Genomic DNA, 27,040 nt, shown 5'->3' on the forward strand with positions numbered 1-27,040 from the left:
CCTATAATGAATTATGAATTCGACATACAAAATATGTATGCCACAACAGCTGTTACCTAGCAAACATGCATGATAGAATACCTATGAAAAGAGAACTATTGCTCTCAACACTCTGGTGAGGTGCATCACAAGCAATTGATACACTGCAAAGATCAATAAATGTCACAATAGCATGCAAACAAGGTTAACTTTTAATTATGTGAAGTTTGTGTATTGTTATAAACATCCAATACTTGGAATCAACTGAATCAGGTTCAGAGGCAACAGGGAAAATAAAACCGCTCTCAACCAAAACCCCCTTGCCATGTCAACTGACCGAGCAAACAGCCTACCGGAAGTAAATTGAGACCTGAGGAATGTCAATGTCATTGTCCTCATCATCCTCACATGCCACTACAACATCTAAATGATTCCTGTATGGAGGCACCTCCACGCGAGCCACTTCCCTGGCAAGATCCACCACTCTCCTGTCCATTCGATCTCTATGCCTTGGGAACATACTGTTGTATAGCAGGCTACTTCCACATGAAATGCTGTAAGCATTCAGCCCCTTGTCTTTAAGCCACTGCAATAGATCCCTGAGGGTGGGATTGTCCCTTAACATCCAGCGGTCCCACACAGTCCAGCTCATGTCCCGGTGCTTGATAACCTTGGGTGGGACTGGCTCTGCCATTGAGAAAAGTGGGAGTGCCAGATTAGCAAAGGTGTTGCGGTAGTCTTCCAGCTTGTGTCCCATATCTAAAACCTTATACAGTTCCAGACACACGAGACCAGTAGCCATTGCTGTAGCAGTTGCAATGGCTGGGATGATCCTCCCCGCAATGAATTTGGCCTTGAGCTTGTCAACTTCTGGAATACTGTAGTTTCTTGCCCTCATATTCGCAAGTGCAGCTATCAAGTCCATGTGGTAATTGGTGTCATCATCCTGCACAATCCAGACCATTATATATGAGAGGTTGAACTAGAACTATACGGGACATTCAACCAGATCATTTAACAGGAAAAGGGGATGGGGTGGGGGAAGAGAGTAAAACAAAATCATGTCAGCTTATCTTGGCTGTGCTATATCACAGGGCATAACCAAAAGGGACACCTTCCTAAAAAGTCTTTTCCCCCCATTTCTGTTCCCAACCAACTGAAGAGTATTGGCCAGAAGGTAAAATCTTCAAGGTTCACAATTGAGATCCATAGGCCGCAGTTCAAGGTGAATGGCATCTGTATGTCTAAACAGGCAGATGGAACACACAAACACAAACAGAACGAAAGGGGGGGGGGGGGATAGAGAAACCTTTTCAAATTGTATTGGATTCATCCTGAAACCTGGAGGAAGTTTCTTCCAGCATTCTTCCAGCCTCATGATCAGATCGTTGATGACTGCCCCATCATCTACAGAGGCAGTAGATAGGCTTGTAGCTTTTTCATCAGTGACAATCTTCACTCCTTTCCTGGGCTGGAAATCAGGAACAATCACCTTATTAATAGCATCAGCCAACTTCTTAGGATTCTTAGCCCAGTCAGGAATCGGGATGCCAAATGTCTCCGCACGCAATATTGATCCTGCCATAACGTAGTGAAGGTGACCAGGATCGTCAGCAGAGAACTGCAATGGGCGGGGGAAACGCTTGGGAGCTGACCAGAATGGGGCCCCAGTACTGGTTGATGCATCCTCAGGGAAAGTATAAGTCAACTGCTTCACACGGTTGGCAAAGTAGTCCTCGAACCTGATTATACAGAAAACGCTAGTCAGTAACCGAGATAATGTATCTATGAAGAATCAAATTGAACAAGAATATAAAAGAATGAAGTTATCATTATGCAATATACTTTAGACGAGCCCAAGTGATGCAGTCTTGGAATGTTTCACATCTCTCGCTATCAAGGCACTCAAGAACATGTTCCAGATTGTCCCTGGCCTGAGCATCACCTGCATTCTTCATAGCCGCCGTGTATTCACTTGGATTGGATAGATATGCATTTACCTCTGCTGGTGTCTTCTCAAGTAAGCCCTCAAACTCAGACCGGGCCCATGTCAGACAGTGATCAATGTTGTGAGGGAATGAATGAACCGTACACATGGGTGCTTGCTTCTCAGGTGGATCCCTTGAGGCACCATAGTTTTCAGTGAGATGAGGAATTACCATCTGTGTGTTACATTTGGCACCTAGTGTTCCGGACTCGAGAAGTGGCTTCTGAAAATATAAGCACCTCTGATCAATGTAAAGCCTAGCATTAACATTATCCAACGCATTAACCACAACATTCAGATTCTCCCAGAACGCATCATTGAACACATTTTCGGTCTCAGGACTTGCCCGGTTCTGCAGGGCCTCAACATGAAGACGAGGGTTTATTGAAGCAGCAGCAGATGCAGCAACGGTAGATTTGGCCTGTCCAATGTTCCAATCTCGGAAGAGAAACTGCCTGCTGAGGTTGCTCTTCTCTATAACATCATCATCAGTAATGGTTAGCTTCCCTTTCTCACTGCAACAAACTCCCATAAGAGCTAGATTCTTCAAGAATTCGCACCCTAGTGCACCAGATCCCACCATGAAAATTTTTGCTTCCTCTAGTTTCTTCTGGAGCTTGGATCCAAACACTGAAATTTGTGCATCATAACGGCTACTTAATGGTTTCACATCATCAGGGTCTAATGGTTCAGTAGGAAGGGATTCGACCGAGTCAAAGTAGAAGAACTGTAGAAAAAACCAATGAATATTAGATATATACCGGAATTTGTAAAACACTAACTGGAAGTCCTAAGAAAGATTCTCACTCAAGAAACCCAGTCAGGACTTGATTACAGAGCGACAACTCAACCAGTAAGATCTCCAGCTACAATAAAAGAACATCACTTCATATAAAGTATTTCACCTGAAAAAGTGGATGGAACTTTCCAGAACACGCTTTCACGACCTCTTGGCCAACAATACCACCAAACATTGCAGCCATGGGATTTAGAACAGCCCTAGCACCAAATGCAAAAAGACGCATAAGTTTCTGGTCAATCTCCTCCAGCTTCCCATCTCCTGAACCCAGATTAATATTAATGGCCAAAGATATCAGCTTCTGAGCATCTTCCTCCGACCCAGCGACAGGAAAGCGTCCAACCTCGCATATAAACTTATCTAGTGCTTGGAATGCCAAGTGTAGCAGAGGAGGACGATCAAACTTGGAGAAGTCACTCAGAAGGAAATCACCTGGATCCTTGAGTGCTTCTCTCAATGTCTTAAAGTGCAATACTTTTGGCTGCTTTACCTGTGCGACGATACCACCTTTGACATATGCACCATAATTTGTCGTGTCGTCCTCAAGGTAGAACGAGTAAGGCCTTGCATTCTTAACCTTTCTTGGCTTCCCGTCATTCAATTCAGTCATGCCCTCTACTTCAGAGAAGACAACAAGATCCCCATCCTGAAACTCAAGCCTTTCATCATCAACACAAGCAACAAGGGCGGGATTGTCATTGCTGATGGAAGCAATTATACCCGTGTGTGGTTCCTCACCATCTACATCAATAACAGTGAACTCAGGTCCAAAGTCACAGAACACACTACCAAAAAGACCTCGAATGTCAACCTTGATGAAGGAAATTGGAGGCTGATGATTATGGCAGTACTCGTCAAATACAATTGCTTTATCCAAGCAAATATCAGTAAAAACTACTGCCTGCAAAGACAGAAATCAGCACATATTACTAGGCAAAGAGAAATCCAAGAAAGAAGGGGGATGGGGGGAGCACAAAGACATGTACAGATACAAATTCCACTTTAACATGAAGACTATCAACAAATACTGAAGATAGTATCAATCATACAAATGAAACAGGAAGATAAATTGATGGACAGATAAAGAACAAGTAAATAATGAACATTTTCCCCTCCTGAGAATGGAAAATAGCATGCTCTCATTTTGAAGGCATAGCAGCTTTACCAATGACAAGTAAGATTCGAACCACCTGCAAGCAGGTCCAAATGGCCCAACTAAAGAGCCAAAAAGTTAAAAGACAAAGAGGGACATTATCAGGGTAAACAAAATACAATATGAATGATGGAACCAGGAATCCTCATGTAGAACTAAGATTATTTCAAATGCCTTTATTATAGTATTCACTCCATTTCTGATTTCAGTATCATAATCTAAAATGAAATGATATAAGTTGTACATAATAATAGCAGGAGCCTCGTGCACTGGAACACTCTTTTTATAATAGTTATCAAGGTGTAACCTAAGCGTCCGGGTGCCTTGGACGCCTAGACGCCATGACAACTATGACTACATAAACAACATTGGATCAAGGAACTGGCCCCCATCAGTTAAAATTGTTAAACTATGATCCTTTGTCATATACACTGAAACTCTATGGCCAGACTTTATCTACATAAGAAACTGTTCTCTTGGAATCTTTTATTTTAGACCATGATACAGAATTGTCACTATCCATTTACTATGAGTTATTTCTATTTTGGGTGGACCCATAGTGATCCATATGTAGGGCCTCACGATCCAGGATTGATTCAATTGATATCAGAGCCGAATTTCCTAAAATTTCTAACCATGACAGGACCCTCTCACATCGCCAATCTTGAGCTCTACAGGCTGTACAAGGAATTAAGGAAAAGAGAAGTGAGGTCAAATATGACAAGTTCATGGAAGAGACTCAAGGCTCTCTCACTGAGAAAGCAAGATGAAATAAAACTGTATATGGCTTTATTAAGAGGACTGAAAAGCAAGATGAAATAGAACTGTATATGCCAGCTCCTAAGTTCCATACCTTAGGGATCAAAGATACACCTCCAAGGCAACAACCTGATCCAACCATACCCCAGGATGTCACACGGTTATTTCCCGACAGGGACTGGGGGCATCAAGGCTGAGGTTCCAGAGTTCAATGGTGAAAAGGGGTTAGAGGAATTTCTTGATTGGCTTAAGTTTAAAGGATTTTTGTTATAAATCCTCTTTGGACAATGTGTAAACTCATCGTCACCAAGTTTAATGGATGCATGTTCATGGTGGAATGACGTATTACATTTGAGGCTAATCAGGTAACTTGGACCCATTACTAGTTGAGAAGTCATAAAGCAAACTTTGAACAAGAAGTTTGTCCCTCCTAATTATGAGAAGGTATTATTTCACAAACTGATTAATTTTCAGAAAGGATGTGGATTCATACATGATATGACAGCTACTTATACCAAGACAGATGAAGAGAAGTACAATTATTTGAAGACTAGGCTCAAAACTCCTCCATCTTACTAACCTCCACCACAGATTAAAGAAATGCCTGAATCCCATAGAGTGGAAGAAAAGAATCCAGATGTTATTAGAGGCAACGACTAGTTGAGAACATTGTGTGTCATAATTGTGGCAAGAAGGGTAACTTGGGCAACAAATGTACCAATATGTCTTGTCCCATGAATGTAGCAGAGACGCAACCAACAGAGAAGGAGGATAATAATGATACAGCTAATTTATATCTTTAACCTTTTGAGGATGATGGTCCTGATGATGACGAAGTTGAAGCTCACTCCAGTAGTCTTACTTCATTCTCCAACAGACTAGTTGATAAAGATCCCTAACTCAAATAAAAGGGTATTCTTCTGCACAGTGCCGGTTCTACAGATGTTCATACAGTTGTTGATACCGGAGTAGAAGCAAATTTTATCTCTGCAGACTTTGCTCAAGCATTCAACCTTCCACAGAAGCATCTCTTTAAGAATATTCATGTGCGAGGTTTTAGACCTATTGCTTGAGAAGAGACCAGTGCAATAGCTCAAGTACACCTACCGATTGGGCCCTTATAGTACCATGTCTGTTGCTTAGTCACCCGATTGGTGCATTATGATATTCTTCTAGTGTGACCTTGGCAACGAAAGGCAAGTATTCTCTACAATGATGCATGGAATACCATCAAGGCAAAACATGGAAGCCATAGGCCCATATATACTTGATGTCACCAAACGCCTTATCAGACATGCCTCATCGGCAACAGTCTCCTCCTTTAATTATATATCTCTCCCCCCCTCCCACTCATGGAGTTGGATTTCAACAGTCTTCCCCAAGATATGTCCCACACAGCAACGATATAATTACAAGAGCATCTAGGGTTCAAGACCTAACTCAACGGAGTCGAGTTCTTTTATGACCAGGAGAGTTGATATAGTTAGGAGTAGGGTTAAGTGGAGATAATAATGCAATTTCCCTTTCTTTTATCTTTATCTTGTTAGAATTGTTCATAGCAAGTGGAAGTTAAGAGTTTATATTGAAGGAGTTATGTACCGGTCAAACTTGATGTGGTGTGCGCGAATGCTGTCAAAATCGCGCTGAATGAAAAAAACAAAATTTGGACATCAAAACAAATGAATATTTTACCGCACTTTCTGTTTATAGCATGTTTGACCATATTAAGATTTATGGAATTTCTAGATTTGAGAAAAACCCCAGCATTAGAAAGTTGAAAATTGCACCTACCGCCGAAAATCTAGTTTTTGTTCTTGAACTGAGGGGTTGACTTTTTTTTCCTTTTGGAATTTTATTTTTTAACTATTTTTATTGGATTCAAATAGGGGGTATTTGCTTATTTATGAATAATATAGCATTTACTTAAATGATATTAGGCATAAATAAGTGTCTAGCCTAGTTTCTGTCCTGATTTCTGGCATAAGTATATGTCCTGGTTTCACACTAACTGAAACTCCTATTTGGACTTTATTTTTGCGAAATCTGATAGTGCCATTGTGTTTAAATGGCCAAAAATAGGCTGAGTACCAAGTTTCAGACCCAAACTAGGTCTAAAACCTACTTAAACCAAGTTTCGAGTTCAAAAAAAAAATGCACCAACTCGACCGAGACCTCAGTTTTTCACAGGGTCGAGTCCTGAGTTTCAGTACCTTGGATACACCATCGAATGGTCTCAACAGATCAGCAAATCTCCAAATCAACTTCACATTCAGAAATCAACCGAAGAAACAGAAAAGAGAGAAGATAGGAATAGGATAATTGGATTGAGTCTCTCACTCTCTTCCGGGCCTCTCATCCTCTCAAGGCATCTCACCTCTCAACTGAATCACACAGCTCCATGAAGGAAACTTCAAATATTCATTATCTCAATCATTTCTGCTAATGGCTAGAACAAATATATTTAAAGAAAACCCAATAAAAGTCCTAATCTAGGAAATTAAATCTAACTAACCTTCTAATTTCAGATTACATATAAACTAACTAATAAAACCAAAATAGAAACAAATCCCAATAGACACCTAAAAAGGGCATACCCAATGCACGAGGCTCCCACCACTGCGGGGTCTGGGGAGGGTCATAATGTACATAGCCTTAACCCCCGCTTCACGGAGAAGCTGTTTCCAAAGACTATCTAATAAAACTAATTATAACAGCTGTAGGAGTCCCCATACTAACAATTGAATCTTCAATTTGTATTCACTAGCTAGCTGGCTGTGGGGCCCTCATGATCACGAAATCTCCTCCCAATAAAGCTGAATAATATTTCTTCAATTCTGGGAATAAACCCTTCATGATAGGCTGGCCGATAATTAATGAGAGTCTCCAATTAAAACTAATCACTCGCCTCATATCGCCTTAAATAACTGATGGACCTCCTTTAATTTTTTGGAAGTAAATCCCCTTTAATTCTACTGGACGATAACTCTTTTTGGAGCAGAAATCAATGGGTTAAAATAAACCTGAAATTTGGACAAGGTGCATGCTGGTCAATCTGCATCATGAAGAAGCCTAAGTTTCTACTAACAACTAAGTCTCTCTTTCCCTTGATTACCAAAAGACCCTTTGCTGATGAACCTTGTTTCTATTTCAATCCTATTTCATTTTAATTCCCAGAAAAGCCATCCCCCCTCCCATTTAATTACTGATTTTCCCAAACTACTTTAGTCCTTTCGAAAGGGTCCTAATTCTGCTGAGAATCTACAGAATTGCCACTACCCATGTACTTTGAGTTATTTATCTTTTGGGTGGACCCATAGCGATCCAAATTTAGGGCTCACAACCGGGGATTGCATCAAGAAGATACGAACAGATCGAACAAACTGAAACTTGCCCAAAACGCAGAGAATGCCAATCCTTAGAAGCAAAGGGAGAAACTGATGCAGTATCAAGCTTTGAGAAAAGGAAAGGGAAGGAAACGACCCTTCAGTTCAAGCTGGCTTGATTTGGGTTAGTTTTCTTGCCCAGGTTATAGCTACTGGTTCATAATTTGAATCAGTTCTTTGGTTCAAGACTGGTTCTATGGATCAGATCTAGTTCACCCATATCATGGGGCCAGTTGAGTTTTAATTTCTTTATCTATTTGTTATTAAGAGTTTTTGTTAGGCTGGATTAGGACTCTATGAGTCCAGCATTGTTTAAGTTGTTTATTTCTTATTTTATTCAGCGCTTTAGTAGTAATAGACTACCTCTATAGCAATCGGCTAGAGGAATGGGAAGCTGTGCATGCTGTCTTACCTTTCTTAATTCTGTTCTACTTTAATTAGATGCTGTCTGTTACTTCTTCAATTATTAATTTTCTGGAACTGATTTCTAAAATCGGATTTATGCTTCTGTTAAAGATTACTTATCACTGATTAATCATTAAATAGAACATTACCCCACATCAAATTATTTTTCAGATCACAAAATACACCCAAACTTTACTAAAATTCCAATCTGTCCATTCTTGAATCGGTGGCCAAAATTAGGCCTGGTTCTTCGGGGCCTGAGCTTCAAACAGGGTCCTGTTTATCCAGCCAGGCTAGTACATCTGCATCAGAAAACCTGAATGATGTAGACAAGTCACCTAAAGGGTTATTGTATTGAAAATAAGCTTTGGGTTGGGTCATATATGTATTGGGACTTTGATCCCATGGGTTTACTTTGTATTTGGCCAATTTAATGAACCTAAAATATGGGTAGAAAGTAGGAAAACAGGATTTACTTCGTTAATTTACTTAAAGTCCTATTTTGAGTCTGTGTTCTTTATTATTTCACAGTCCTAGTCAATTTAGGATACTTTATTAGTTAAGGATGGATTCAGATCCTCTACTGCCGAGCTGCCCGGCAGGACCGTGCTGCCTAGACACAATGGGGCATGCAATGATCGCCTTACCCCCACTCAGACAAGGCGTTCGGGCAAGGGTGAGGCGGTCATTGCACGCCTCACCATGTCTGGGCAGCATGGTCCTGCCGGACAGCTCGGCAATAGAGGATCCAAATTGGTTAAGGATTGGGTTAGGCCTTTCCTTTTTAGTGTCTAAGTTTATTTTTGAGTCTTCTATATAAGTTTGTACGGGAGGCCAGCATTGTACACGAATATGATTAATGAAATCTTCACTTCAGCCTTTGTGAAAATCCTGAGATAGGATGGGTGAGACGCCCAGGCTGAGATAGCCAACCTTCTTTTCCCTCTTCGTCTTCCTTACTTCATCCTCATTCTTCTATTTTTTGTTTTGTTTTAAAACCTGCAACCAAGCCATCGGGTGCGTATTCTGGAGTTTGCATCAAGGTATTGAGAACCAAGAGTCTTCAACACCACCGGATTGATTGTTGTGGCTTCTCTTTATTCAAGAGATTCATTATTCTCGATATCTGCTTCAACAAGTCACAAAATTTGTGGGTTTATAATTATTACTTCTCTTGTGGTTACCATTTTGAGATCATCTCATTCTCCTCCAACCAATTTGTCTCTCGGTTATCTTTTGAGATCTCATCATTCTTCTTCTTTTGAGATCCCATTGTTCTCTTTCTTGTTCTTTGGAGATTTTCTATTTGATCATGCCTGGGATTTATTTTGGTATCAGAGCCTATCATCTCCTAGGGTTGATATCAATACAAGGAAGATGAAGCCAAAAGTTCCTTACTTTGTTGGACAAAGAGACCCACTCCTATTTCTTGATTGGTTGGATTATCTAGAGAAATATTTTGACTGGTACAACCCAACGGAGGAGTAGAAGCTCAGGTTTGTTCACTTCCGATTGACTGGTTATGCCAAACAATGGTGGAAATCCCACGACGAGAGACTGTCATAGTTGTCAAGGTGTCGCCTAGGCGTCCAAGCGCCTTGCCCGACTTGGGCACCTTGCTCGCCTACTTGGTGTCGCCTTGAATTTGGACCCTCTCTGCCGCCTTGGGTCACCAAGACACCGTGACAACTATGGAGAGACTCAGAGCTAGAAGATGTGAACCTAGGACTTGGAAAGAGATGAAGCACGAGTTGAAGACCAAGTTCCTACTGGAACGTATACAAAGAAAGCTTTCCTTTCAACATGATTACCACCAAAAGACATTTACAATTGAAAAGAAAATGAAACATTTATTGCAACAGTTTGAAGCCACGTTTGGTCCCCCTCTACTCTCCACCTCCAACGGATGCTACCATGGAAGCCGTTGATGATTTGAAGATGGGAGAGCAACAAGAGATGGCAAACTCAGTGATCGCAGCCCTTGAATCCATTCCAGAGATATTGGTGTGTGAACCACAACTTGATGATGAATGGGCTATTAATGCTACCCTTGAAGGAGAAGAATGTGAAGACACCCTAGATGATAACAATGACATCTATGAGATTAATGTTGAAGTACCAACAAATTTTGTCTTTAGGGAAGAGTCAGTCCTTGATGTTTCGAATGTCGATGCATACATTGAAGAGTTCGAAGCAGAGAAGGTTGAAGACAAGACTGTAGAAGACCCCATGGACATGACTGCTGATTTCGAAGTCAATTGGGCACATAGAGTTCGTCATGCCACTAGAGTTCTTTGAAGAGAAAGTTCCATGCCTTGAAGACTACATTCCTAACATCCATGAGCTGCCTGAGTACTGTTATGGTTCGAAGACCGATGTTCACCATACAAAGTTGATTCCTCCATTTTGCAAAATTCGAGGACGAAAGCAGGGGAGAATTAATATAGATAAGTCACCTAAAGGGTTTATTGTATTGAAAATAAGCTTTGGGTTGGGTAATATATGTATTGGGACTTTGATCCCATGGATTTACTTTGTAATTGGTCAATTTAATGAGCCTAACATATGGGTAGAAAGTAGGAAAACGGGATTTACTTCATTTATTTAGTTAGAGTCCTACTTTGAGTCTGTTTTCTTTATTATTTCACTTTCCTAGTCAATTTAGGATACTTTATGATGTAGAGCTGAAGCCCTACATCCGCAAGAAGAAGAAGAAGAAGAAATAATCCAAGTGTTAGAGTAGTAGGGATGCCTATGTAGATGAGCAGGGTCCCAATCTTGTTCTGGTTCAGTAGGATATTTAGGATTTCTTTTATTTTGGGTAGCTATTAGACATGTAGGGAAGTTTCCCATTAGAGTTTTATTGAGCACTTTTATTAGTCTAAGTTTTAGGAAGTACTTAGGAGTTTTTATTTTTTGAGTATTATAAATAAATGTGTAATCAACGATTGGATTAGTAGATTTGAATGAATGAAAGTTTTGAGTTTTTTTGTTACCAAATTGGTACGAATAAGATCGTGTGACCATATCCCCTTCTCTCATATCTTCTTCCTTCTCTCCTCTTCCTAGCAACCATTCTCTATTCTTCTCTTTCTCCTCCTCTTCTTTTACTTGTTCGCAAACTTTGAAGCGAATGAAGGTCTCCTATACGCGACCTAACCATAGGAATCCTTTCCCCTTTACTGACCTCTGAAGTGTGGTTTCACCCTCCTCTTCTTTTATTTCTGTTTGCAAATTTTGCAGCGAATGAAGGTTTCCCATATTTACCTAACCATAGGAATCTTTTCCCCTTTAGTTATTTTCTGACCTCTGAAGTATGGTTTCACCCTCCCCCAGATCTGAACTTTTATCCTATCGCCAGATCCCGTTGCAGGTTCTGAAACATCTCGGATACTGGGTTTTGATGCTTGCTGGTGCTGGCTTTATAGCAGGTCTAGTGCTGTGATTCATTATATGAAATTTCAGGTCAAGCCATGGTTTTGAGAGTGAGAATAGCTAATCTCAACAACTCTGTTTTACCGCTGGTTTTCTGTTTGTGTCGTGAGCTTGAAGAAGACAACCTTCACCCCACTCCACGATTATAATAACCATTATTTCTAACTTTGTTTCCACTTCTCTTTTAGATAATTTTGTGTCTATCCTAAGTCTTAGATTTTCTTCCAAGTATGTCCTTGACAAATAAATACCAATCCTATTAAGTCCTCCTTTACCTACCAATTTAACCTTTAAAAAATCCTGGTTATTACAAGATGCCATTGCCCTTCTATTGCTTTACTTTTGTTCAATCAGGTGGGTCCGTAAGCAATCCAAACGGGTTTTGGAACCCCAGATCCGCATCACCAAGATATGAGGAGGAGGATCGTAAGGGCAAAGGAAGAATAAACCAACTTGTGGAAGTCCAACAGTATCACTGGAAGCCTGGAACAGGGTAAGTGTAGGTAGGTTTCAGAAATTTGAAAGGGAAAGGATATGAAAGGGGAAAGAAGATTCAATGGAGTTTAACTCATAAGAGAAAAAGAAAGGAGAAGAAGGGAGGTTGTATCTGATAGGAATTGATGCAGTAACACTTGACTGGTTGGATCAGCATGATAGGGTTTGGAAACCCAAACCCAGACGGAACCAGTCCAACCCGGGATTTTGGTCCAACAAGGGCTTGAAGTAGTAAATTTAATTACTTAGTAGTTTATTTATGTCAAGTCTTTTATTTGTTTTGAGTTGCATACGTAGGAGATATATAGCAAGTTATTCAGTTTTAGTTTTAGAATCTGACTAGGAGTAGTTGAGTCTTTGGTTTTTGTCTTTGTTTTTCCCCTTCAAATACTTACATTGTAACCAATGTGAGAGCATAGATTAAAAAATATATATCGTTTGGTTGCAAAATTGTGAGTGTGTGGTTGTATGATTCCCCTCCCTGCAAAGTTTCGTCTCAGATTTCTTCCCCGCTCCTAACCGGCCCTCCACCAAGAAGTTTAAGAAACAAAGAGAAGAGAGGTGCTTGGCCCACAATCACACCATGCAGGTAAACAAAAACTCAATTTCTTTTCATTCAAATCTATTCAAATGATGGAGTAACATATATAAAAGAAAACTCCAAACAAAATAATAGAAACCTACTCTACTTTGGAAACTGCTTTAAACAAACAAACTTAGGAAACCAGTACCAATACGGACTCTACTCCTACCTCCTACGTTTGACAATCTTCAATAAAACAATTAATTAAATTGCAACTTACAATAATAACACCCAAATAATAAACTAACCCCTACCAACCCTGTTGGTACAAAAACCCGAGTTGGGCCGGCTACACTTAGGTCTGGGTTTCTCTATCCTGTAGTGCCGATCCAGCCATTATAAAACAACTGCATCACTCCTGGCCAGTAACTTGATTTTCCTTTGCATCTTGATAGATATGATAATTCTTCAATCCATTGTCATGTCAAAGCCCAAACTCTTGGTGAAACTCTTGCAACCCAATGAAACTTGTTCCAATAATCATATCAAAGATTGCTAGCTAAAGTCTACATACGGACACGTGATTTGTCAGAGGGAGTGACAAATCTAGGTGGTAACATAACTCGTAGATTAACTAGCTTCTTCGTAGCCCCAATGGTTTACTCATCCCAAAAAAAAACATAACTCGTGGGTGGGTAGGGTGCACAAAAAATGGAAAACATCATGGTTGCAGTTTAGTACACCAACCAATCTAGGAACAGGCTGATTCCCAAGTCAATGGACAAGATTGATGGCTGAAAGCCCACATTTTAAAGAAACTTACAACAGATACTAAAAGTTTTGATATATCCTCTGACAAACCAATCTACATATGTATCCAACTTTTATCAATGGCATGCCAAATTTTCACAGGGGGATGGTTGAAATATAAGTCTCGAGTGTCAAAATGCCTTGATATAAATACTGTGATGTGTTATATGGTTTTAAGCTTCTTTACTGAATGATTTGGTACAAATGAAAGGAAAAACATTCTTGACCATATCTATATAGTTGATCTTTTTAGGGTACCAAATCATCATAGAGGTTTTCTCTTAACTTCTCTGTCAGACAGGATTACTAATATTTATGAATGATTACCGAGAATCAGATGAAGCCTAGTAATACAGCAAAAGCTCAACCCAACTAACACATCAAAGATTAAAAGCAGCCGTCAGTTATGCCCGGAATTGATCATGAAGGGCTAAAAACTGTTGCCTGAATGAATCAGTTCACTTTGAAGGTTTCAGAATTGAAAATCTAGTCATTGCAGATAGAAAATTTATTACAAACACCATAATGACTTGTGCATGACCAATACCAGAAATAAAGTATAGATCCACTATAGTGGCTACAGAAACGTTGGGAACTACCAATGAGAGTCATCTAAAAATACATCTGCTTCAAGATTTAAGACTGAACAAAAACAGAACATTCTAACAATTACTTTTGAAAACTTAAATTCATGCAGGGTGTAGATGCCTGATTAACAGATAATGCATACACCACGCCTTAACTAGTAGCATCCTATTATCATTAAAGAGCAATGGAATACCTTGATTTGGCGCATTTAACATGAACAAAAACAACCATGAATAAAGCAGATGATATGGTAAGCAAAAGCACCTGAAAATCAGAAAGTTTCTCCTTAGTCAATTCAGTAGTTAGGGTAGAAATGAGCACAGCATTGTTCAATTCTTGCAGCTTCTGGACTGAAGCCAGCGCACGGTTCTTCCCCACATCATCCTCAGAAAAAATGAAGTTACTGGACAAGTCCCACAACTCCACTGTCCCTTCATCATGCAAAGTCACCGACTTGACACCAGCAAGAACAAGATTCTTCGCTGCAAAAAGTAGAGCAAACACAAGAACCAAATTAGGCCAAGTAAGACAGAACGACAGAGGAAGTAAATATCAGGAAAAAAATAAAAAATAGAGAAGGTGAGAAAATACGAGAGGCTGGTATCAATATAGTCTCGAAATGTTATGACGAGAAACAAGTTGCTAACCAATCATGGATCTCAATCGCTGCTACTATTCTATGCTAATGAATTTCTTAACATAATTGGACCATAACCTTCATAAGCCACCAGCCGCGTATAACTAAACAATATTACCCAGAAAGAGATTCCAGAGTCACCGCAAATGGAAGCACATGTAGATAAAACAGATCTTTAAATTCGGTCTAGATACTCTTGGATCACAAAATTTAGAATAAAAAAGTGAAACAATAAAAACAAACTGAGATCGGCCATAGATTATAATTCAATAACCAAATCATATAAAACCATCACTACTATATTGATAAAGGAATCCAAAAATCTAGCCCACCGAACAGAAAAGATCGATTATAAACGTACCAATTTCACAACCGAGGCCCTGCATCCCTGAGATGAGGATGTTAGAGCCGAAGAGCCGTCTCATCGTCTCCCGGCCATACACAGCAAGCTGCCGGCTGTGCAGATCCTCATCGATATCTGGTGGATTTCCATCACCCAACGCCATGTTTGGCTGCCCAACGTGGTTGTTGCCGCTGCTACTGTTGCTGAAGTTGTTCTCGCCGCCGCTGCTACCGATGTCTTTGTTGTCGTTGACCGTATCTGGTGTGGCTCTGAAGGGGTCAGACGAAGAGATCAATGAATCAATCCGATTTTTCTTCAACAAAGCTTCCGTGTTGTGACTGTCGTCGCCAACTACCTCTCCTCCAACAGCTCTCTTTCTAGGAAGCATATAGTGCAACAAACTGCTCAAAACCCCGCCGCATCCCATTAAAAAGATCAATAACAGGAAAATATTCAAGAAACTGAGATCGAAAGAGGTCGTCCCAAAGACAAAAGCGAGAACGACAGATGTCAGAACCGAAAACCCTAACCCTATCCCAACCACTAATCTATACGCCATCGTCTCTTAAGTTTTCAACGAAAACAGAAAAATAGATAATCGAAGCAAAGAAGATTAACCGGTAGAGATAGAGAAGATAAGATAAACAGAGACGAAAAGCAAAGAACGTACCGAATGAAACTTTGCTGCAGAAAAGAATTGGATTCCGACTGTGAGAAGAAGGAAGACGAAGGAAGCTTAAGGTTAGCTTTTTTCTGTGATTAAAAACCTAGAGTGGATTTCTTCTCCTGTAATCTGTTCATACCTATAAGTTTTTTCCTGGAAGAATAGGAATTCGTATTTCTAGGGTTTTGAACTCAAACCTGGGAGGGTACTGTGGAGTTGAAGTCGTCGGCTCATCTCTCTCTTCTTTGTAGGGGAGTGAGGAGAGATGATGTTGTGCCTTGCGTGGGCCGAAACCAAAGGAACTTATTAGGATTTATACAGTTAGAGTTGTACAATTTCTAATTGTAGTTTCTAGATTTCAGACTCTTACCACCAAGGATTCAAATGAGGTTGGTTGTGGGCCACACTCTGGTTTTTGTTCCTGTGGTTTGTCGAGAGCGTCGTATTTGACCGGATCTCGTCTACACTGTTAACTGTACAGTACAGTATATCACGATTTTTATGAACTCTCTCGTTTGGTGGGGGTTCAATAGCAATAATTATCATCTCCAATTCGCTGTCTTTTTCAATTTCTTTCAATTCCTTGCATACATAGGAGCAGAAATGATCATCCTACCCCTACCTTGGCCGTATGTCCGGGCACAGGATGAAGTGATAATTTCTGCTTCTATGAGCAATTGGAGGAATTGGAGCAGAAAGCGAATTGAAGGGGATAACAATTCCACTAAATAGTAGCTCTTTTAATGGATGGAGAATTTGTTATTTTACCTTTCTTTTTAATTGGTCCCATAGAATAAAACCTCTTCTATTGGATTTTTCTTAATTATTTTATGGGGTTGGTTCTCAAATTAAGTCTATGGAAATGCACCCATGGTTTGAGGTGAGGGTGTCAAATGGGACGATTTTCAGTATTCGGGATGGGTCTGTACCGGTGTCAGTACCAAAGGTGTCAATCCCAGTACAGTCCCATTTAATTAACGGGATCAAATCTAGGTCTCGATCTCGTTTATCAACGGGATGGGACGGGACGGTACCGGTTCCTAAACAGTTCTAAGCCTGGTAGAAAAAGGGAAAAAGAACTTTAATAGTTTCTAATGAGATGGTTTAATTAGTAGGATTGTGGATCTTTTCACTATTATGAAATCTAAGGCATTCCTTACTTTTGAAAGTAATTTACAATACGAAACCATGATGAATTGAATTTCATGGTTTTATTTCTTCATATCACATACAACCTTCTCAAAACAACAACTAAGAATTAACAAGGACGAAATAAACAAGTCCATATACAGTTTTAATGCTATCACAAAACAAATTTATAGAAATAGAACTGAAGGTCTATCAGCTAAAACCTCCATAAGAGAAAATGTCACCCAAATACATCAAACTCCAGCCATAAGCTTGAATGAAAGAACATGAAATATACCCTTTGAAAGGGTATAGATAGTTCTGGTCCCATTTGGTACCTAATCGGTATTTCGGTACTGGTCCCATTGGGAATCCCGTCCCGTCCCATTTATTATTCGGTACCAAAATCAGATCCCAGAACCATCCCATTTATTAATGGGACGGTCTGGTATCGGGTTTTAGCGGGACGGTTCCCGACTCTGGTCCCAAATTGGCATCCTTAGTTTGAGGTATCGATATCGAATTGCCTGTATCGGGTGATACATATCCCGATACGGTATCGATACTGTATCGGTGATATAGTACAAATAAGGGGTAAAATAGTAAAAATATATACTATTTTTAAAAGAGAATCGGGGGCAAATTTGTCCAATATGGCCGATGTCGATACCAATCTGATAACGTATCGATTTCGGGGTTGACCGATGCCCATTCTGATAACATGCACTAAAATCATGAATGCACCCCCAATAACAGGCCACGGAAATTTTTCGTGCATAAGGAGTAAAGAGGTCGTTTCATATTAGAATAAAGATACAAAGAGAAAGTGTCAGCATATCCTTTGCCATGTCTTAGAGAATCTTTTTTTTATTTTATTTTATGTTATATATATATATATATATATATATATATATATATTTTGGGTGAAAGCGAATTTATTCAGAGGGACGGGGAAACTCATGGATGCCAAACATTGATCTTGCATCCATGGATCGAAAATAGACCAAACTGTCTTGCCCGTCACAAAAAGTGCCCTCCTTGTCAGGGAGTCTGCTATGCTATTAAGCTCCCTTGAAACAAAAGAAAAACGACATAGATGTGCACACTAATGAGGTACAGCCATGGTTTTAGTAAACAATATCGAATCGGTATCAGCATGGATCGGCCTAGGGGTGTCAAACAGTCGGTTTGGCTTGATTTCGGTGTCAAATTAGTGAAACCAAAACCAAACCGTTAAGAACCTTCGGTTTTTTATCGATTTCGATTTCGATCCGGTGCAGTTTTGGTTTTTTTCGATTTTTCAATATCGGTTTAGATCGGTTTGTTTTCGGATTTGAACCACAATGAAATCTTACATTCATAATTTGTACTGTGGAAAGATTCGATAAAAACACTTTAATTCACCTTCCCCAAGTCAAAACAAGTAAACAACCATGAATAAGATATGTTCATGTAGCAATCCCAACAAAGAAGAGTACATTGTAAGGGGAAGAATGGAAGATAAGTAATATTTAAATCAATAGATAAATAGAATTTGGAGCGAAATCATTGTTACAAGTCATATAATTATTTATCATTAATTGTAAGGGAAGAGAATTAATATTGAAATCAATGAATAGTTAAGAAGAAGATAACTAATATTGAAGTCACAAAATGAACCCCCATTGTTACAAATTAATTTCCCTGTTTTCATAACCATACTCATTGATTTGTAACAATTCCCTTTACAACTAGAAATTTGCTCAATAATATTGAAACGGATAATCAATTCACCTATTCAAAAGCATATACTGAATGATTTTTTATCGGTTTCATTCGGTTCAGTTTGTTATTGGTCGGTCTGGTGCAGTCCGATTTTCAGTCGGTCCCATCATGCCCCAGTCCAAAATCAATCCAATAAGGATCAAATCGGTTTGGTCCAGGTTTTTTTTGTCGGTTTTGATCGGTCTTAACGGTTCGGGCTAAGTTTTGACACCCATAAATCGGCCATATAAAGCAAATTTGCCCCTGATTCTCCTTTAAAAATATGTTTTCTAACCATTTTACCCCATGTCTATACCATCACTGATACGGTATCGGGATCAGTCACTTGCAAAACCGGTACGTATCGCCCGATGCACTGGCGATGCACCCTCCAATGAGCGACACATGGCGATAATCAATCCAAACGACTGTTAAACGTTTGCTATACTTCACTCCATATTACCCATTAAGCAGACCCAATTGGAAGTTATACCCACCCCAGGAAGAAAATGGGTATCGTCACTATAGTGAAATGAGGATTCAAAATGGAAAATAAACCATTTCCCTCCCTCTTTCCTCTCTCTCGAAAAATCCCAGGCTTCCTCTCTCTCTCTCACCACATAACCTAGCTCGACAATGGCGTTCGCTGGTTCTTCCCTCTCTATCAATACTGTTGGTGGGACTCTGCAACTAGGTAATTTCTAATTTTTTATATTTACTGCAAATAGGAGTTTCTTTCTCTTGAGTCCTTGACACTTCCCATGGCGCATGTTTCAACTCCATTAATCCATTCATTCACTCTAAGAAATGGTTCCTAATAAATAGGGTCACGATTAGACCAAAAAGAAAATTTGGGAAGATCTTAGGCCTATGGTAAACCTCGTACCCCAAGTATGTCACCCTAAGAAAAGTATGATATGCAACATGATGCACAAACAAGTTCACAACAAGCACGCCCATCCCAAACAAGGGTTTGTAAGTGCAGGCGTTAAGTTGATCAAGTTCTAAGTTGACCCATATGTCAAGGGCCGCAAATTGGCGAAGCAGGCCTAAGACGAGATCATGGTTGATCAGGCCAGTTAAGAACAATGTCAACAAAGTGTCGGTTCGGTTCTCAAATAAAATTACAGTTAGTGTGTTGTCACCTAAGTGTTGGGCTCTAGATCCCTACATGATGCATATTGGTTAAAGGATAATAGGACCGAAAACGGGTTCCCTTAGCAAGATGCTCTTATATACCTCTCACCATGCCTACGAGTAAGATGATCAAGTGGTACGACGGTGCAATCCTCTTTGATATACCAAATGGTACAGTGCTAAGCGTTGTAGTTTCACCAAGGGTAAGCCGTATGTCTACACACCAGGCCCAGGGTTACGCTACGAGGTATAAGTAACAGGGTTAAACATGCATTGTTGGATGACCAACGATGTGTGATAGTATATGCAAATCATGATGCAAGTTAGCTCACCAAAGTTAGCATCCAAAAGGATACAATAAAAGAAAAAATATGTTAAAACAGTACAACATATATGCCAAGCACATTAAAAGTTTAACCTATTATACACAAGTAAAAATAGTCCCTAGTGGAGTCGCCATTGTGAGGACAATGGCATGACGAGGGATCTCCACGTATCCTCCACCTCATCCCTCTTTTTGGGGGAAAAGAGAGATGGGTGAATTGTATGTTTGGAGTTGCCACCTAGAGGAGGGCCTAGGACCCAAATTGTGAATGTAATGAATCTCATGCGATACCCTTTTGAGGATAAATGATCTGTTGGTTTGGGTACAGGTCAAGTTACGGTCCGAGGAAGGTATTAGGCACCCTAGTCTGTCCGGACTTGTCGGTCTTTCTATTGCTAGGCATAATTGGATTATAACATGCTTTTGGGCAGAATATAGGATACAAGAGAATTATAATAAAATAAAATACGAGGGAATGCGGAGAGGTACATATCCGGAGGTCTGGCTGCAAGGCAAGGGTTAGTATACAGTAAGGTAAAGCAAAGGAATCAAAACTTAAATGACCTAAGTATGATTGACTCTAATCTAAACATGATGATGGGACAAGTATATAAAATCTAGAAAACAACTGTTTAACATATGTGCATGATGAGAAAGGGGAGTTGAAAGTAAAGCATAAAACATACAAATGCAACAACAAAAATATTAATACAGATGTATGCATGAGGGAGTCTTAGACTACGGGGGATGGGGATCATGAGAATATGTATGCATGGAAATAAGACCTTCACCATGAAAAGAAGAATGAATAAATATAAAAAGGAAAAGAAGAAGGGGGTGTGACCATCATCTAGAAAGATGGGATCACACTCCTTTTGGAGATGCAAAATGAAGATTAAGCAATTAATATAAAAAATTGATTAAAGTATGAAGAGAAAAGATCTCCTATCTAGTTAGAAGACAAACAAAATCGAAGATATGGAGGTTTCCCTTCCGTAACTCAAGAGATTTGTATGTTGAGTAAGTATCGCCACTTCTAGTGGCTTCTCTTGTCTCTTTGTAAGCAACACTTTGTTGTTAAGCCGAGATCACCGGATAAATGTCTTGAGGCTTTGATCTTGAAGTTAAGTAGGGTTGTGGCACTCAAGAGGTGGGGGAGGCAATAGGCTAAGGCCAAGTGAGGGGCCAAAGACAATAACTCAAAGCTATTGAATGGGGGGATGAAGATTGGGGCAAGTAAGCTCCAAACAATGGGCAATTAGACTAGGGACCAAGTAAGATTTATGTAAAGTGCATCTGAAGTTCATGTAACCCTACTCAATATGAGAGGGGTGTGTGCACTCCCAAATTCGTGTAGGGATCCTTGGGTTAATCTGAATCGTCTATGTTATACCCGTACCCCGGGATATATTTAAATATTATTTCTTTCTTGTGACGTGTAGGTACCGCTGCCATGTATGCTGGTGACCTGTTCTCCATGATGGTCAAACCCAGCTACAAAATCATTGACCACAGTACGGACTTGCCTGTGGAGGAGAGGTTCCTCAACCGCCAGTGGGGAAAGTTTGTTGACGGCGACTTTGTTGACTATCCTCCAAGTATCAGCCCGGGAAGCGAGGAGTTTAGGAGAGAGCATCCTGGACCATCCCCTCAGTTGGACACTTTGTTCAGTGATGAGCTTAACATTATCGTGGCGTAACTATTCGGGGTCATGGGTGATAAACCATGACAAGGGAAAAGTAAGTTCTAGCCGTTAAGCCTTATTATTTATTCTTTTCCTCGGTGACCTCGAAGTATGGGATAAGGTTTGAGCCGCCCGGGCTATTTTAGTTGAATATTTTACTTATGGGTCCCACTTGCCTTGGGGAGACATGTGAAGAACTTATACCCATATCATGTGAACCCATCCTTGAACTAGGCTCTTTCCTAATCGTAGATTGTGGGCATGCCTATTTAGTTTAAGAGGCCCATTTAACTTAAGTAGCCATTTAACTAATATGACCCATCTAACTTAATGGCCCATATAACTCTATTTGACCCAAGGATGGGTAATTCCATTCTCTTACCTAAATAGAACTAATGGGTCAATCCATTTTCTATAAATCAGTCTAAAGGGGGAGAGAGCATTCAATTCTCATTTACTTCTCTCATCTGACCTAAATCGTGGAGGAGAGAAAGAGGAGTGAAAGAGGAAGGAGAAAATGAGCAGGAAGGAGGAGAAGCTTCGTTGGAGGTTGAGACCCCACCTCTTGGAGCCATAAATTGTGGAGCTCTCTTATCTTGGGGGTAGGTAAGCCATTAAAGCTTTCTCTCTTCTTTTATTTGGGTTTTAAGGGTTGGAAAATGGGAGAGACTTGACCTAGGGTTCTCTTGGAACCCAAGGAATCGATGGAACCTCTAAGCCTACGCTATGGTGGAGTTATTTCACTCCATTACAAGTTCTAAGACTAGCAATCTCATTCTATTTGAGAGATTTAGGGTTTCTACCCTATTATGCTTTAGATTAGGTTCTTCTCGGTTTCTTCTCTTAAATTCCTTGAGTTGAATGGACCTAGGGAGGTCTTAGAACCCTAATGGTCATAGGAAGAAGCTTCATCGGCGTTCCTATGCTTTTAAACTACTTTAAAAGGGAACCCTTGGAGAAATATCCTTTATATTTTGGACCTGCAGGTGTGAGGTTTTACATGTGGCTTAAGACCTACAAGGAACCACCCTGAGATTATCTCCCTGGGAAGGCCCCTGGAAAGCTAGGATTTATGTGTGGTTTCATTTCCTGAGACAAATCACTTGTGTAACCGCACTTGACTGAGATTGTTATGAGCCCCTGGTTTTCAAGGATTTACCTGTGGTTTCAAAAATTGGGCATGAGACCACTCATGAAACCACCCTACTTCTGAAACCTTGTACTTAAGTGGTTATAGGAGACCTTTTGGGGATCATTTCTCTTTACTTGTTTAACCTTATTTTTACTCCTTGTTAGGTTAATATATCCATCTTGTGGCTTATTGCTTGATCGAGGCTATAACCTATAATCTTGGTGCTTGGCATACATATAGTGAGTGGGTTTGGTTTTGTTTGGGCTTTCTATCATTAAATATACATGTATCATGCTAGTAGTATATCTTATTAAGCATGCTTGTGCATTTTACATACTTTTAATGGAGATGATATATTGATGTTATGGTTGCTTTCCTTTTCTTATTGGGTTACGGTGTCGGTGAATGCCGGTGCTGGAACCCCAGACTATATATAATATTTTGATTAAATTTCATATTGAACTGTATGCGCTGTGCCATGCTGGTAATCGGGCACTAAACCAGATAAAAAGTTGATGCGCCCCGATTACCTCTCGGGACGATAGGAATTTCATGTAGAATACCTGTGGCTAGGACCTGCACCCTCATGCTACGATCCTTACCAACAGGGGTTTAGGTGTTGGGTAATCAGTACACTGGATTTTGTGGAGGGGAGAGAGGCCAGTCATGGTAGTATTGGTTATCAGTGGTCTGCCACTGAGTGATCTTGGAGGCTTCGATCGGCGTAGGCCCCATGTGACAATTGAGGTTTTATTGTAGCGATAAGTTAAGTGACCCACAGTATCTCCCGAGTTGTTGCAGTAGCATATACCTTTGACTTTGTTGTGTAATAGGTGAAAAAATAGAATTAACATGTGCATGCATCATTGGACTATGTGAATTGCGTGTTTGTGCATCCCCATCCCTTCGCTGGCTCAGTGGAGCTAACCCCTTTGTACGCACACTTTTTAGATTATGATGCAGGTGACAGATATCTCACGGGACTTGGAGTTCAGCCCTTGGGATACAATGAGATTGGTGAGGAGGAGCCGGAAGCCATGTTCGAGGAATATGACAACGGGTGTCCTTGCGATGATTGCGCCTACGGGCCGTGAGGATTCTTGGGACTTGATCCCTTTTTGATTACTTTTGGGGCTTAGGCCCATGTATAAACATTTGTTGTTATGCCTTTTTGATAGTTATTAGATGGTCATTGGAAATGTAACTAACTACTGTATTTATCATCTAGCTTTTGAACATCTTGTAACTATTTGATTTTATACGCTTCCGCAAAACTACTGGTCCTTGGAATGTAATATTCCTTTTCCGCATTTTGATATTATATTATGTTAATATTGATCATGACTGTGCGTTGGGACATTGTGTCAGTGATCTGGGCAGCTTAGTAGGACGACACGCGTCATCCTAGTCACCCTTTATATTGTATTATATTCTTTGTCAGGAATAAGGGCGTGACAGTGTGGTATCAGAGCTTGATGCTCTGCACAAGCCATAGTCTTGCGGACTTATGATTTACTCTATACAATAGGGTTCTAATTTAAAAGCTTCCAACAATGCATAATTGGAATGTGTGTGAATGCTAGGGAGAAGACTAGTTTAGAGAGAAAGCCGAAGACAATAGCAAATAATAGGCACAACCGTAGAAGGAAAAGACATATGTATATATATATATATATTCCTTAGTTTCAGTTGTTTAGTACATTTTTCATAAGCCTGAAGGAGAAATTACAAAATTTCAGCTAAACTATAAATTTCAAGTTCTTACAACCAGAAGAGAGTTAAAAGTACTAAATAGTAAGACCAATAACTAAGAGTCCAAAAGAGAGCATGGTGGGAATGGACAGGAGGTCTACTGCTCTATCTCATCATCACTGCTGGGCTCATTCTCTGTGCCCTCATTATGGAGGTAAGAGTGCAAATCCTACATCTGCTGCTCGAAGCTCTCGATGCGTCTATCCGATGCATCCAGCCTAGTATTCACCCTATCAAAGCCCTGAGCCATGCTGGTGCTCATCTGGCCTAAAGCTGCAAGAATCCTGTCAATGTCAGACCCACTAGGAGCAGTGCCAGATGAAGAGGCCGCATGTGCATCCGACTGAGGAGGAGGCTCCGGTACATGAGGCTCAGGCCCATAACCCTCTACTGGGGGGAATTGGTTCCCCATCACAATTCGCATCCTCGCCACTGCATTGCAATCTAGAGGTGGATCTTCAGTTAAGTCTTGATCCTCCCCGCTTAAGTCAACTCCAAAGTGCTGCAATATAATGGTGAGCAGCCTCCCATATGGTAAATCTAAGTTCTTCTTGGGATTCCGCCCCGCATGATCTATGGTCCGCATAATGATGTAGGGTAGGCAGATTGGAATGTCTTTGTAGAGGTGATATGCCACGTACCCTACAAAGATAGAAGGCATGGTACAGTGATCTGCTATAGGCACGATGTTGTGCTGCATAATTCGGCTCAGTATCCTTGGAGACTTAGCAAAAGAAGTCTCAAGCACCTTCTTCTCGAATGCCCCATGTGTAAGCTCCCTGTATAATTCCCTGTATGCCTCCCTCTTGAGAAAAGAGTAGGGATTCTTCCATGGTGCGCAATAGGTCTTCTCTCCCCAAATAGCTACATTGAGGATACCTGCTAACTGTGCTCCTGTGAATGAAATAGTGACTCCCTTGACATATGAGATGATCCGATAGTCTCGTGTGCCTAGGTTCTCGGTGTGCAAATTGGAGTAGAAGTGACGGATGAGCTTGGGGTAAAATGGTTCCGGAAGGTTGAGGAGATTAGACCACCCCAAGGCTTCAAACCTCGGTCCTACCTTATAGGCTTTAAGGTCTTCCAACACTACATCCCTTCCCTCCACAATATTCTTGAAGCGGAAGTAGTCTTGGTACAACTCTTGTTTCTCCATATCTTGAAACCAAAGTGCATCCAAGACAACTGGGGCAGCCTGTTTAGCCCATGTACGCCTTGTTCTAAGAGCCATTGATTTGCCCTAACCTACAACCAAAAAGCCAAGAATATAGAAATACATCAAGTCAATGCTTGGATATTAAGGCCTAAGAAGATGTTCAATGAAAAGAGTTGAGGAATTGAAACCTAGACCTTGATTCCTACCATAGATTTAATTAAATTACAGCAGGGAAATTTTTATTAGAAAATTCTGTTGTTAATGGTTTAAGGAGTTGGGAAAAAAAAGGGGAATGCGTGGCCACCATGTGGATGCAATCAGAAAGAATAAATGTACATGGCCACATTATGCTTGGAGAGCATTACACAATGCAGACAATTAGTTCAAACAAGAATTGGACTAATTTGTTAAGAAAACATGCTAAGAAATTCGAAAAGAGATTTTCAGATTTGGGTTTGGGAGTTGAATGACATGGTAAACAATAGAGATCCATGGCCATATTATACCTAGAACATGAGATTTTATACCAAATAGCTAGTTCAAGCAATATATGGAGCTAATTGGTAGTGAATCATGCCTAGAACTTCAAAGAAAAGAAATTTCAGATATAGTGCTTGGAGTTTAAATCATAAGAAACAACTATTCATTGCCATGTCATGCTTAGGCATAAGCTTTCTTATGAAAAAATAAAATAATACAAGCAAGCAAGGGATACATTCGATCATGAGGCATGCTTGAATCTCTAAAAGAAATTTTCAGATGTGATTCTTGAAGTCTCAATTACAAGAAGTAAATTAGTTATGACTTGAGACAACCCAAATTAGTATATATAAAACTTACATGGCAAAACCGAATTCGATTTGGGCAAAAAGGAGAAGAAATTTTCGGTTAAGGTTTGGGATTTCTCCAAAATCCAACCCAAATCCATGGTGAAGGTGCAAAATTGGGGGAAATACCTCACATAGATTGCATATGATGGGAAACTAATAACGAATGGACAATTATCCATCTATTTAGCAAGGA

The 27,040-nt window shown here is 40.1% G+C and overlaps 1 protein-coding gene across 4 annotated transcripts; it reads right to left on the reverse strand.

Moving 5' to 3' along the window:
• Positions 1–171: 171 nt before the first annotated feature.
• Positions 172–26,881, reverse strand: LOC122671645 (ubiquitin-activating enzyme E1 1-like). Of its 4 annotated transcripts, XM_043868990.1 has the most exons (8): positions 26,868–26,881; positions 15,967–16,076; positions 15,315–15,697; positions 14,581–14,798; positions 2,872–3,666; positions 1,825–2,693; positions 1,289–1,721; positions 172–925 (listed from the first exon to the last, which is right to left on the reverse strand). In XM_043868990.1, the coding sequence occupies exons 3-8, from the start codon at positions 15,682–15,684 to the stop codon at positions 329–331; spliced, it is 3,282 nt and encodes a 1,093-aa protein (XP_043724925.1). In that variant the 5' UTR covers positions 15,685–15,697; positions 15,967–16,076; positions 26,868–26,881; the 3' UTR covers positions 172–328. The 4 variants fall into 4 exon arrangements, with proteins under 4 accessions (XP_043724925.1, XP_043724924.1, XP_043724926.1 ...); XM_043868989.1 differs by lacking the exon at positions 26,868–26,881 and having other exon boundaries at positions 15,967–16,095; XM_043868991.1 differs by lacking the exon at positions 26,868–26,881 and having other exon boundaries at positions 15,315–15,673; positions 15,967–16,089.
• Positions 26,882–27,040: the final 159 nt, after the last annotated feature.

This window comes from Telopea speciosissima, chromosome 8 (genome assembly GCF_018873765.1).
Source record: "Telopea speciosissima isolate NSW1024214 ecotype Mountain lineage chromosome 8, Tspe_v1, whole genome shotgun sequence".
In the NCBI taxonomy this organism is placed as follows: domain Eukaryota; kingdom Viridiplantae; phylum Streptophyta; class Magnoliopsida; order Proteales; family Proteaceae; genus Telopea; species Telopea speciosissima.